Below are 13,888 nucleotides of genomic sequence, written 5' to 3'. Positions count from 1 at the left end.
CACACACACACACACACACACACACACACACGAGCTGCGTTCACTCGCTCTCCACACAGAGCCGTTGCCATGGATATATCAAAGCGGAGACTGCAAACTTTGATCAATTATTAACAGTGATGATGAGTGAGACAGTGGAGATGCAGAGAGATGGAGGAACAAGGTGCTTCCTTCACGTCCGACTTTCTGTAGTCGGCAGCCGTGAGACAGATCGCCCCAACGCTCCAACGCCCCTGGCGCCCGGCCCCAACGCCCCGGCCCCAACGCCCCGGCCCCAAAGCCCCGGCCCCCGGCACCCCGGCCCCAACGCCCCGGCCCCTGGCCTCGGCGCGGTGTAGCGAGGTTCGTTCTCCTCCAGTCCCTCTCTGCTCCAGACGGGCCTGATTCAGGATTCCTTTCTGTTCTCCGTCTCGTTATTTGATTGTTGGGACGTAAACCAGAATGAACCAAGAGTTAGATGTCCAAGTTTGAAATCAGTTTGGTTTTCCATGCTCATATAAATACAATGGCTGCTGCTCATGTTTGGGAAAAAGTTCTCATAGCTTTTAACTTTCTGTGCAGTTCTGCTGGATTCTCATTTCCCTTCCTTGCTCCATGTGGGATTTCTCCCATTGACCTTGATTTGTGAACGATGATGATGTTTCTGTTCTGTTTTTAAATTATAATCTGCCCATATTGTACTTTAGAAAATTCAGCACAGGAAGTGAACAAAGTCTCGCTCCAAATGAGCAACAGGAACGTTTCAGACATTTTGCTGCTAACATGGATGCTACAGCGCTAATCCTCACAGGGTTCCTGTTCAGTCTGATTTTCCATTAATGTCTTAAGATAGCTTATCTTAATGGTGAAACTGGTGCATTACAAACATCACAGCCAAACGTGAACGATGAATCGATGGGTCAGATTTTACCCAGAGTTCACTTCTCCAGGAAACAATCATCTCTCAGCAGCTGAGGGTCCAGAGCTTCTGGACGAAGCAAAGCGCAGAACAAGAGGTTGATTTTCACCAGGAGAGCCTCTTGAATAAACCAGAGGAGTTTCTTTAAAGTGGTTGCTATGGGCAGGATATTCACCTCAGCGCTGGAGGTTTGGGAAGGTTTTCCAGGACATGTGATCCTGATCCTGGAAAACACCTGGAAAACCCAGCAGGACCGTAAGACATGGCTTATGGCTGTAGGAGGTTAAAATGGTTATACCATGGAGGAGAGAGACGCGGCGGCTCTGCTGGGGACTGAGCGGCTCCTGATTGGCTGCATCGGGCTGCATAAACACGGACGGCATCAGGTGTTGAAGTGGAAACGATGAAGACCCCCGAGAGGCAGGGACGCTTCAGGCTGCGGAGCGCCGCGGCAACGCTCCGGTTCTGGCGCCGTTACATCAGGCCACGTTTACTAACACCTCCGGTAAAAAAAGATGAATCCATATTTTAACTGAAAAAAGAGAAAAATCCAACATTTGATTTGAAAACATTAAGAAAGAATTGATTTTGGCAAAATCTGCAGTTCAGGTTCAGTTCCTCCATTCAGCTCACGCCTCAGGTTTCCTGTTGCAGTGAATACCAACCTGCAGGAGGCGCTGCAGAGCTTCATTAGCTTTAATATGTTTCAAACAATATATTAAAATTAAAACTTCCAGGAGGATAAAGCCAGCAGAGGGAGAGAAGCTCTGACTCCAGCTGCGGTCCGAACCGCCGGATTCTCCACTCGGCTTTGTTTCCTCACAGCTGCACAATAACTCAAACTGTCATCACTGGACATGAAGGACGGCGTTTAGATGTCGGCATGCAGTTACTGGTGCTGCACATTTTTCTGCCACACTTTTTCCTTCCACTCAACTTTCCACTAATATGCTGGATACAAGCACTGGCCCGTCTTCTCTGTGGTTCTGCAGGCCAGAACGTTGTAAAAAGATTTTGTTGGTGTAACATGTTTTCTTCAGCTCCACTTTGAGTTCAGCAGGAAGTCGTTCAGGTTCTGATGATATTCTGATGATTTGAGGCTCATCTGGACCGGAGTTGAACATTCCCGTCCTGATTATCCCAGATTCTGTCTGTCCGGTTTTCTATCCGGTTGGAGGTGTTTGTTGGATCAGCAGGATCCGGTGGGGGGGGGCATGTGCCAGGCGTGACCTTCACCTTTGACCTTGGAGCGTTTTCTCTCTGCTTCCCGTTGTTAGAGGCTGTAGTTGAGCGTTTGTTTTTGACGTGACGACTGAGGCGTTTTAAAGCCTTTTAAGGAGAAATGCTCTCGCTGCTTATTGGATTTGCCACCCAGTAAAATGCTTCTTCTGACTGATGTGAGTCATTATGTTTTCTCTGCAAACATTCAGCTGTAATGACCCTTTTTTGAAATTGGAGCTCTGCAGCCGAGCGTGTTGCTCCGGCTCCATGTAAATAGTCTGCAGTTAATGTGTTTTTTACGCAGGAAAATTGTCTTGACTAAACATGTAGAGGGCTAATGGCTGTTTGTCTTGGTTTGGATGTTTTAATAACCTCTACAGGACCAGTAGCTGCACTTCTTGATTAAATTCTCATTTCTACATGTTATAATCAGTGAGTCATTTGGAATGCTGATTAAAACAAGCTGCTATTAAAACCTGTAATCTGCTATGGTGGTGATGGATTGATGAAATAATTAGGAGATAATTGGCGCGGGTGATGAAGTACTGCTCATCAGAGTGAAGTTAAGACTGAAACAGCAGAAAACTAACAAGCTCGTCCTCAGCGTGCAGCCGGCCGCAGAACACAAACAACCTCGGGGAATCGGAGTGTTTAGAAAGCTCTGCGAGTCGATCTGCATGCTCCTCCCTGAACACGATGCTTCCCAGGAACCGGGCTGCGAGCCGGGCCGGGCCGCAGGCGCGCTTCCCGCTGCTTTCACTTAGAAAAGTCGGAAGAGGAGACGGGAAAATCAGTGGAATGAGCCGCAGCGCTGATTGACTGAGGGAAGCTCTCCGCTCCCACTTTACATAAACATTCCTATTAATATTAATGCTCTTATTCGAGTGATTAAAAACAGCTCAGCCCAAGATTAAATATAGACTCAGAAGTTTCACAACTGAACTAATCAGTTAAAGGATTCAGATTGTGAGGATTGGTGGGAAGTGAAGCGGCTTTAAAAGTGTCTCTTCCTGCCATCTGCTGCGCTCAAGAGGAAACTTTCTCTGCTAATTACTAAGCTAAAACAGAGGTGCTTTAACTGCCACCCAGGCATATTTATAGTCAGATCCTGAAACTGGGCTGGTTCCTGTGCCGCTCCAACCTTCCAGCGTTCAGCCTGTCTGTCTGAAACACCAACAGAACCGCTGCAGACATGGAGAGCTGCAGCAGAGAGCTGAGCTAAGTTAGCTCCAAACAGAGAAATGAACTCATTGAAAACATCCAACTAAACTAACCTGTGAACATTTAACCAGCAACACGCCTCTTTAAACTGTTAAAATGGAAAATAGGAAAAAGAAACAGGAGATCTGACGGTCAGACATCAGTTCAGTTCAGTTCATTCATGTAGCACCAACAACAAATGTCGTCTTTTTAATCCAGTTAGATTATAAAATGATTAAATGATTCTAATTATCAGTCAGTTTATTAAAATTAAAAACGTTTTGTATCCAGCAGAGCAGCTTTCACTCCTCCTGCTGAGAGCGTAGCGCTCACGTTGATGTTGGCTTTACAGTAATGCCTCACACCCAGCATGCATGTGGTGACAGTGGAGAGGAAAAACTCCTGTTTAACAGGAAGAAACCTCCAGCAGAACCAGAACCTGCTCCATCAGATCCTCCACGTGGATCTAAACGGCTTCAGAGAATACCAAGGTTTGGTACAAAATGATGATGCTAAGTGGAATGAATGTTAGGCTAAATAAAACAGGAAACGTTTGAATCAACCACCGATCTTTCTCCTGCGTTCACATGGAACATGTGCAGCATCTTGAATCGCAGCTCGTTTTATGTGCGGCTGCCGGGCGGATGGTGAAGGCCAGCAGTTTTGTTTCAGGATATTTCCTCTGAGGTCAGATCATCAGGGTTCAGTCACAGAGGGATTACTTTCACTCCAACACTGAACTCATCTGGAAAACTTCCAGCGAAAAGACCAGAAATTTGAATCAGAGTGTTTTCAGACGGACCGACATGTTGGCCTCACGCAGGTTCATGAAGTCAGGATGCAGAGCAGCTGCTGCAAAAGCCCAGCTGATCCCAGGCAGATGTTTGGAACATGAAGTAGTTTTATTCTTACTGCAGATCAGATCGTCAGAGTGTCTCAGCTGGAGCTCCAAAATGTTTCAATCTTACGGATAAAATGAAAGTTTTCGGTCAGATTGTGAGGAAGCCTCTTCCTCCAACATCACTTCCTGATGGGATCCCCCAGGGGTCTGTTTCTGGACCCCCTGGGCGCCATCTTTAAAAAACATGGCGTCTCGTTTCATCGTTATGCTGATGACTCTCAGATTTACCCCAAACTGAAACATAAATCTGCGACTCCTCTGAGGGTTTGACTGGAGGATGGATGGATTTATCTTTTCTAAATCTGAAGGAACAGAAAACGGTTCTCTGATTCCAGATCTGCGTTCTGCTGTCACTGCCAACATTTTCTCTAAAGTTTCTCATTTCCTACTTCATTTTATTAAACGCTGCCATGTCTTTATTTACAATCTAATAAACTGAATTTTCATAGCATGTCGTCTGGATTTAGAGGAACTCAGTGTTTCGGCTGTTTTGCAGTTTTCTGGACGTTTGTTCCAGATTTTATGTTTCATTTGATTCATTTAGATGTGTAGGACTTTAACTGTTTTAATTATTATTAAGTTTAGCTTATTTAAAGCTAATACTGCAAGAAATCAAGCATTTGGTCTGGAGGTGAGAACTGTAGAGTTATACCTGATGACTGAGAAACAAACTGATGTGATGTGATTTACTCTGCCGTCTTAAAGCAGAGAAATGATTTTTCATGACTTTCTGTTTTCATTGATAGCTGTAGAGTCTCATTGAAGCGTTTTGAAGCGGCTCCTTGTGTTGTGATGAACTCCAGCTCTTCCATGCGTAATCACAGCTCGCCATTTACAGACATGAATTCAGGCTGATCACCGCGGCCACTTGTGCTCAACGCCAGATCGCGCAGATGTTTTGGCCCCTCTGGGAGCCGTCAGGTCCTCCACGCCTGCGTTCGCTCCATCGTCCAAACCCTCATCAGATTCACAGTCACGACTCCACTTCCAATCAGCTCCTGCTTTCTCTCTACAAATGAGGATTTTCTGGACAAACAAGCAGCTGCAGTGATCCGTTGTCAGGTGAACGGTCTCCGGTCCTGAGGCGATGCGGCTCCGACTGCCTCACAGCCTCACAAACGTATTCACTGTATTGAATTGTGGTTGAAATGATGAACAATATTCATTCTGCACAGTTCCAGTATGAATCTGATTAAAAGCTAACAGGGAACATCTGGATCCAGCGGGCGGGTTTCTAACTTATTGTCATAATTCTTCTATGTTATTGAATTTTGTTTAAATAGTAAAAGTGAAGAGAGATGGGATTTAAATTGGGAGCTGATTCTCTTTAATGGAGCCCAGAATGATCTAATAGCTTGTCGGCTCCTTGACTCCGTGAGACGCAGCCGGAGAGTTAATGAGCGACCAGCCGCTGAATACCAATCCCACACACTCCGCTCAGGCCCCCTGCTGCTGACCGCGGGGCCCACTGGGGCCCACTGGGGCCCATATCAGTTTTTTTGCCTCAGACGTCAGGTGAAGGGGATTCTGCGCAGCGTTCCTCTCTGGTCGCGAGGCGTTTCGGCCGTCTATCCGTGACTGCGGCCTGTCAGCTGATCCTCCGGTGATGGATCGCCGGGAACGTTTCCTTTTCCTGGATGAGTCGTAAACAACTTGATGGAGGGTGTAAATGTGTGTGACGGCCGGCGCCGCCCCATCGGGTCACCTCTGTGTGCTGATCTGGAGTCAAAACGGTGGATTTAATTAAAGATTGTTGCTGTCAGGATGAAAATGTGAAGCTCATTTTTCTTACTTTTACATTTTTATCACCTTGTTTGTGAGTCTTGAATCTGTTTCTTCTATTTCCAGAGTTTTTCCTCCACTTGTGATGTTGCTGTTTTTAAGGCAGCTGCCGTCTCCCTTCATCTTCACCCTCTCATTCCTCATTCTGCCTCTTTGTTTCTCCCTTTTTATCTCCCTCTCCCGTCTCTCCGTCAGTCTTATCTTTTCTCTTGTCCGTCTATTTCTGGTCCTGATCCAAATGCATTTGTTTTGTTTTCTCCTTGCAGTGCGACCCGGGGGAGGCCACCAAGCTGCTGTACGACCTGCTCTACACCGAGCCCATCAAGATCGTCCTGATGCCCGGCTGCAGCGGCGTCTCCACGCTGGTGGCCGAAGCCGCCCGCATGTGGAACCTCATCGTGGTGAGTGGCTCTGGGTTCTGAGGTTCTGTGGTTCTGAGGTTCTGGGTTCTGGGTTCTGAGGTTCTGGGTTCTGTGGTTCTGAGGTTCTGGGTTCTGAGGTTCTGTGGTTCTGTTGTTCTGTGGTTCTGGGTTCTGTGGTTCTGGGTTCCGTGGTTCTGGGTTCTCTCCAGGACGTTCTTTCTGTTCTCGGGGTCCAGAGTGTCTTTGTGCCGCCATCTTGTCTGTCAAACCCGTTTTACAGATTCAGTTTAGTTTTCTGAATTCAACTAAAGAAAGAAAGATAGAAATAAAATCCAGTTTTTTACATTTAATTTGTTGTGAATAAAAACGGCTGCAGTTTGGGTTCAGTCCATTCTGTTTGGGTTGAGTCCATTCTGTTTGGGTTGGGTCCATTCTGTTTGGGTTGGGTCCACGCTGCCGGGTCAAGATGTGGAAAATAAATTTATCTTCTGTCGCAGTTTGATTTGATGTTTATGTGGAAAAACAATTGATTGTGTTGATCTGCTCATATTTTTGATCCAAAATTTAATCCTCTGATCAGTTTTAAATGTGAAACATCAAAGTTCTCATGATGCCACAGAAAGCAGACCACAGCATGACAGATCCTCCGCCGTGCCTGACAGCAGACATCAGGTCGTTCTGACCAGTCCAGGCGTCTGAGCTCCAGTTCAAATTCCCAGTAGAAGTGAAGAAGCTGCTCATGTTTGATGTTGGAACAGAAACAGATTTTTCTGGCATCTCTTTCGGCGCTGAAAGGAGAAGAAGGTTTCTTCCTCCAGAACGTTTTCCCAGGAACGTTAGAGTTCATCCTGTCCGTTTCCACCATTCGATTCTTTTATTCTAAATAATGTTCAGGAACTGAATGTGGAAGAGCAGCTGCTGGTACCCAGTTCAAACCTTTCCACTAATAAAACTACAACCAGTCATCCTGTCACTGCTGATAAGTTTCACAGTTTAAGTAAATTTACTGCAGAGTTCTTGGAGTTTTTACTGGAACAGATCTTAAAGACGTTTCACCAGATTACAGATTACAGATTACAGATTACAGATTACAGATTGTGGTGGAAAATCTGAAACGCAATAAAAATCAGTTGAAACTCTGGGAAACGTTATAATATTCATAGAATTTAGTTTTATTATTTATTATTATTATTATTTCAACTCATAAAATATTACTTTTATTATAAGTTTTTATTTTGCCACACAGACAAAATTAATTCAACTTAATTCACAGGTAGGTTATTACCCGGGTTGGGGCAGTTTGGGGTAATAAAAGCCTCCAGGTTTTTAAAATCTGCCGTGTTTCCAGTAAATGAAATCATTTTAAAATGTGCAGCTTAGTGGCCGATGGAAGCTGCTGATCCTTCCTGCCTCAGCATCTCGGCTCGCTGACGACATTCACTTATGAATTCACTTCCGTTTAGAGTAAATAAAGGATTTAAAGTTTCAATTTGAAGGATTTTTCTGCTCATATTTCAGGATTCAACCGTAAAATCCTTCACAGATGTGAAGCTCAGCTTTTTGTTTGTTTTCCTCTAATTGCTCTTAAATCCACCAATCAATGCCCTGGCTGGTTCATTGATTAAAACGTGTTTCTGACTGCACCTTTAATTATTGCAGCGGCTCTTCTGTCCAGGACAGAACTCATCGTTTAGCCTCCAACACATTAGAGCTGCTTGTTTCCTCTCAGATCTGAAGATCTGCAGCATCTCTGAGTTTCAGTTCTCTTCTTTCCGCGGCGCTCGGCTCGTTATCTTTGTCCCATAATTGACGTTTCATCCACAGATTAGTCAGTGAGAACAACCAGCTCAAGAGCTTGGCTTCTGCCCTCTCTCTTGTTTCCGGTCTTTCTCCGTTTCCTCATCATTAAATCTCTTTCCACCTCCTGACTTGCTGTTTTTCCTCCTTTTCTTTGTCGGTTTGTCGCTGCCTGAAGCTGCTCTTCTCTGTCAGCCTCTCTCTCATTTCTTCGCCCCTCTTCCTTCCTCCCCCGCCGCCTCTCTCTCTGTTTCACCCCGTCTTCATTTCCGTTTCGGCTCCAGCGGCAGAAGAAAAGGATCTGTTTGTTTTCACTGCTGGCGTAACCTCCCAGCCGCCATGCTGCTCCCTCTGCCCGCGGCGGCCCGGTCCGCATCACAGAGTCGTTAATTCGATCCCGTTTCTGCCTGTTCCTGGAAGGAGCCGGATCCTCACAGATCTGAGGGACTCTTGCATCTTTTCTGCTGCTGCTTTATTTGTGCCTCCTTACTGAAATGTTGCCATCAGGAAGGCTTAAACTCGGTTATTTCAGGTTTTGACACAAATGAAATAGTTCTGCTCTTCCAGGTTCTGCCCTAAATGAGCCGCAGAGTGACTTTAAAGCGACCGGAACATATTTCCTCTCCAGCTCCTGCGGTAGTTTGATGTTTTCTGTGATTTATGTGGGATGTGAACCCAGAGCCGGTTAGCAGCTTTAACACTCCAGATAATTCATCGTAATGACTTTAATATTCTCCTGAGTCGTCCTCTGCTGAAACTCAGACTAATTTATGAAGTCCTGACAGAACCCCGGATGAGTTGTGCCGACATTTCTCTCCTCCGGTTGCCGGTTTTGGATCTGGAAGTTGTTTGACTGGAGGGCGGACGCAGGGAAGCGCTCACAACTCTGAACTTTGACCTCTGGATCAGTTTGGCTGTGACGTTATCTTGGATCGGAGGAGACTGAGTTTTTAAAAATGTGTAGGTGTAAAACAGAAAGGGGGGCTGCACGGTGGAGCGATGCTGGCACTGTTGCCTAGCAACAAGAAGGTTGGGGTTTTGAATCTTGACCCGGGGTTTTATGTTAAACAGTTTCATTTTGCAAATGGAAAAATATTGAACAGTTGACCTGAGAAACCATGGCAACATCCATCCGTCCATCCAATAAATATCTGTGTTTATGTTCCTTCACACATTGATTTGGTTGATTCCTGATGGTTCTCAGTTAGAGATGCAGCAGAGAGGCTGTTGGTTGTGTTTCTGTTGGAAAGTAGATTAAATCCAATAAAACATGTGAAAACTGACTGGTCTGCTTTATTTTGCAGAGATGTGCTTCTCCTGCTGATATTTCTCTGACTGTAGATTATTAAAACATGAGGAACATAAGACAGGCTTCTGAGGTTTTATAAATATGAATCTTCCATCGGTTCAATGTTTAAGTGGGCAATAATCAGCTTTATTTGTTTGTGGAGGTGTCATTTTAACATCATTACACGCTGGAGGATTTTCTCTTCAGACATTTCTCCTCTTCCTCCACATCCGTTGTTTCTGCCTTAATTTCATCCTTCCTTCGTATCGATTATTCCATCTACCTTCCTCTGCCTGCGGGGATTTGTTTCTAAGGGGAGCCCACATTGTACCGGACATGTGACATCCATCAGCGCGGCCCTCTGGCTGCTGCTGGTTAAAACCCAGTGGGTTTGTGGGTAATGGGGCTGGAGCCGCTTCGCTCCCTAATGGTTCCCTGAACGGCAGGTTCTGCGTTTTAAAGAAAGACCTGTCAAGGGTTTTATCTCCCGTCGTTGCTGTGGAAGTGTTTGATGGGAGGACCGTCGTCGCCTCTCTCCTCGCCGCTGATCCTTAAAGCCTCGGCGGCGTCCAGACGGCGGCAGGAGGAAGAACCGGATCAGTCCTTCATTTCTCTCTAATAAACCAAAGTGCCATTTCAGCTTCATGGTGGCATCTGCATGAGAAATCCTGCAGGAAATGTTTGGTTTTTAATCACAGTTACAGACTTTGTTGACACGTTTTATTAAATTGAGAGATGCTAAAAAGAGGAAGAAGAGACGATTAGGTGTTTCTGAGCCGACTGCAGAGGAAATGCGACAAAATAAACGTCCAAACTGAGATGTTTGTGGTTCATTTTGCTTTTCAAACACAAAACAACAGTTCTGCAAAAACTGATTAAATGGTTGAGAGTATATCACCAAATATCATAAAAATAAGTTCACCCTCTGACTGCAGGGCTTGAAGAGATGATCTGGTTTTTATCAAATCATTTTCTCCAAATCTGACCTTCAGCATGTCATCAGTTATTAATGAAGAAGTAACAACTTTGTGAACCAAAACAAATAAAAAAATCTTTTTTGAGTTAGTGGTTCTAATAACCGGCGGATCTTAAAGTGATCGCTGTACACATCATCATCCATGGAGAAAATCATTAAATATTCCTGCCTGTTTTAACCAGTCAAACACCAAATCTATCATTATGTTCATTATTAATGATAGAAACCATCCTATCACTACTGCACAGGCTAAAATCTGCCTTCCTGATCGCTGCTTTTCTGCACTCAGACAATCAACACCAAGAATAATAAATGCTGGATTGGCCACTGTGTCGATTAGCATCATGTCTAGATATTTCAGCTTCTTTTCAATATGTTAGATATGCTCTATGAAAAAGAGTCTGAGAATTAGCAGAGTTTCTGTGAATAATTTGGAGTTGAACAGAAAGTAGTGAAGTGTGAATAGACTGAGGTCTGATGCTGGTTGTTCCTGAACTTTCAGTTGAATAAAGTTTGACATCTGTGTTGAAGTTCAACTGTCAAGAATTAAAGCAATTAGAGATTTATATTCAAGCTCTTATTTTGAAGTCAGTTTTAGACGGCAGTTCCATTTCCTTTCGTCATATTCAGTTGATACAGAAACAAAGGTGGTGGGGCCATACCAGAGCAGGACAGAGAAACGATGTGAGTTGAGTTCAGTGTGGGAGGGAAAACACACTTTATGTGGTTTTATTTGGAAATATAAAAACTGGATTGTCCTTTAGTTTTACGTTAACGGTGTTTGTTCAGCCGAGCTGCGAGGCGGAGCAGCGTTAGCATCTCAGTCAGGACTGAAGGCGAGGGGATGAAAAAACATCTCAATGTCCTTTATGTTCTGAAACAGTCGATCTGGTTCAAGAGAAAACTCAGGTTTTTAAGAAAGTGGCTTCTTATTAATCATTAGTTGATTAATAAGATCAATCAAATTTAGGTTAACTTATTAATCAATAATCTTGCATCCATAATGTAAATGTTACCTCTATTCAGAGTCTCTGAGCTTCTCAGACAGATGTTCTTTACTAATTTCTCTCTCCTCCATCCCCTCCATCCTCTCTGTCTCCAGCTGTCCTACGGCTCCAGCTCTCCTGCGCTGTCCAACCGCCAGCGCTTCCCCACCTTCTTCCGCACCCACCCCTCTGCCACCCTCCATAACCCCACCAGGGTTCGGCTCTTCAAGAAGTGGAACTGGTCACGCATCGCCACCATCCAGCAGACCACAGAAGTCTTCACCTCAGTCAGTAACCGCCTCGCCCCCGGCTGTGTTTTCACCCGTCTCTTTGTTTTATCTCGGCAGTCTTTGGTTTCCTGATTGTCTTCCCGCCTCTCGCTGTTTGTTTATTAGCTCGTTTGTGTTCTCTGGCCACAGTCAATCTCTGCTGCTGACTGATGAGGGATTTTTTTTGTATATTGGCTGTGAGAAATATTGATCAAGCAATACATCCTCCTCAGGAGCGGCGGTCGATTCTGCGGCACCTGGCCCGTTTCCTGTAATGGAAGTTAATGATTCTGCTCCGTCCTCTCTCATCTCGCCTTCTACTTTTCTCATTTCCAGCTGATGTCTAAAAAAATTCTCCCTGCTTCTCTTGTTTATCTCTCACACACTCATCCCTCTGCTCTATATTTCCAATATACACTCCAGGTGCTGTTATTAGTTTTGTTTTCCCCGTCGGACTTGCTTTTGTCGTTCAACCTGTCACCTCTCTGCGTGTCTCTCTGCCCCCCCACCCCGTCCTTCCTTTCATCTGCCAGACTCTGGATGATCTGGAGCAGAGGGTGAAGGAGGCAGGCATCGAGATCAGCGTTCGTCAGAGCTTCCTCACCGACCCGGCTGTCGCTGTCAAGAACCTCAAGGTGCTTTGATTAAAAATTCACCTCGGCTGCTGGCCGTCTCCTTCCTCCTCCGCCTCACAGCTGCACACGACGCCATCAGCATAGAGGCGACTTGATGGAGGAAATTAATGCGCCACGCTAATTATCAACTCCTGAACAGCAATATGTGCCATCCTGTCAAGCAGCAGGACTTTGGCACATTGTGCTGCCACATCAAGCTGCGATATTGTGAAGTCAAATTCATGCTGCTGATGTAACTAAGCAAAGCTTTCTGCTAATCTGATGCAGCGCCAGGATGCCAGGATCATTGTGGGGCTGTTTTATGAAACCGAGGCCAGGAAGGTGTTCTGTGAGGTCGGTGTGTTTCCTCCCGGTCCGCCCGTGTTTTTCTCGGCGCCTCTGGGACTGATACGTCTCCCTTCTCCCCGCCGCAGGTGTTCAAGGAGAAGCTGTACGGGAAGAAGCACGTCTGGTTCCTGATCGGCTGGTACGCCGACAACTGGTTCAAGATCAAAGACCCGGCCATCAACTGCACAGTGGAGAACATGACGGAGGCCGTGGAGGGACACGTTACCACGGAGATCGTCATGCTGAACCCCGAGACCGTCCGCGGCGTCTCCAACATGGTGAGGGCTCAACCCAGATCCACCGCTTTCACAGAGGGATCCGTAACCGTGGCAACGGATGGCAGGAAGTCAAGAGTAAAACATGACGGCTCTGGAGAATCTAGAGAACATGTTCTGGTGCAGCAGGTGCAAAAGAAAATCCAAAACGAAACGGAAACAAAGCTAAACCACTACAAATACTGAAAAGATAAAATAATCAGAAGTAGATATGGACTTAAAGTTTTATCACGATATTCTGTGATACAATTCGATAACGATAAAATTATTCCAAAAAAAGTGATTTCTGTCACTAAAGTGCACAACTTCATTTAATAATATCTTCAAATCTATTGAACAAACAATGAAGAAAAATATAAAACTAACAATCACAACAGTTTTATCATCTTCTAGTGGAATTTATTGCGACAACAATAAATCAAAATTCTTAGCAATTTATCACAGTAACTGATAATCAATATGATTAATGCATAAACCATAAAACCAAGGAGAAAAATCTCCCTGATGTTGGATCAATGTTCAGAAAAAAACATTTCAGACTCTACAGGCCTCAGCTGCCAGGTTAAAGGTCAAAGTTCATGAAAAACACTAAGCAAGTTCATCTGGAGCAGGGGTCTCAAACTCCAGTCCTGCAGCTTTTAGATGAGCCTCTGCTGCACCTGAATAAAATAATTAAGGTTCTGGAGAACAACTGATCTACACAAGGAGGAGGTAATTAAACCATTTCATTCCAGTGTTTTGTACCTGTGGCTCATCTAAAAAAATACATACATAAAAATACAGTGGCATTAAAAAGCCACAGGTTGTATTTTGTCCTGCTGTCCCAGTTTTTCTGAAAGAGGTTTATAAAAGGCAGAGTGGCTGCAGGAAGTGGGAGTGAGAGTTTTGGTGCCCTGGTTCAGGACTCTGATCTCAGGTCTGATCCGCCTCTTCCTGACACCGAAACGCCGTAAAGGACCAGAAATGAAACG

At 45.0% G+C, this 13,888-nt stretch overlaps 1 protein-coding gene across 1 annotated transcript in view; it reads left to right on the top strand.

Moving 5' to 3' along the window:
• gabbr1a (gamma-aminobutyric acid (GABA) B receptor, 1a) overlaps positions 1-13,888 on the top strand; it is an 81,539-nt gene that overhangs the window by 26,841 nt on the left and 40,810 nt on the right. Inside the window, exons 8-12 of the mRNA XM_044118390.1 lie at positions 6,269-6,403; positions 11,528-11,698; positions 12,214-12,315; positions 12,583-12,648; positions 12,729-12,920. Coding sequence (XP_043974325.1) covers positions 6,269-6,403; positions 11,528-11,698; positions 12,214-12,315; positions 12,583-12,648; positions 12,729-12,920 — 666 coding nt within the window. The remainder of the gene's footprint in view (positions 1-6,268; positions 6,404-11,527; positions 11,699-12,213; positions 12,316-12,582; positions 12,649-12,728; positions 12,921-13,888) is intronic.

Source organism: Gambusia affinis, linkage group LG05, assembly GCF_019740435.1.
Source record: "Gambusia affinis linkage group LG05, SWU_Gaff_1.0, whole genome shotgun sequence".
NCBI lineage: Eukaryota > Metazoa > Chordata > Actinopteri > Cyprinodontiformes > Poeciliidae > Gambusia > Gambusia affinis.
This window is presented reverse-complemented; position numbering and strand designations above follow the sequence as displayed.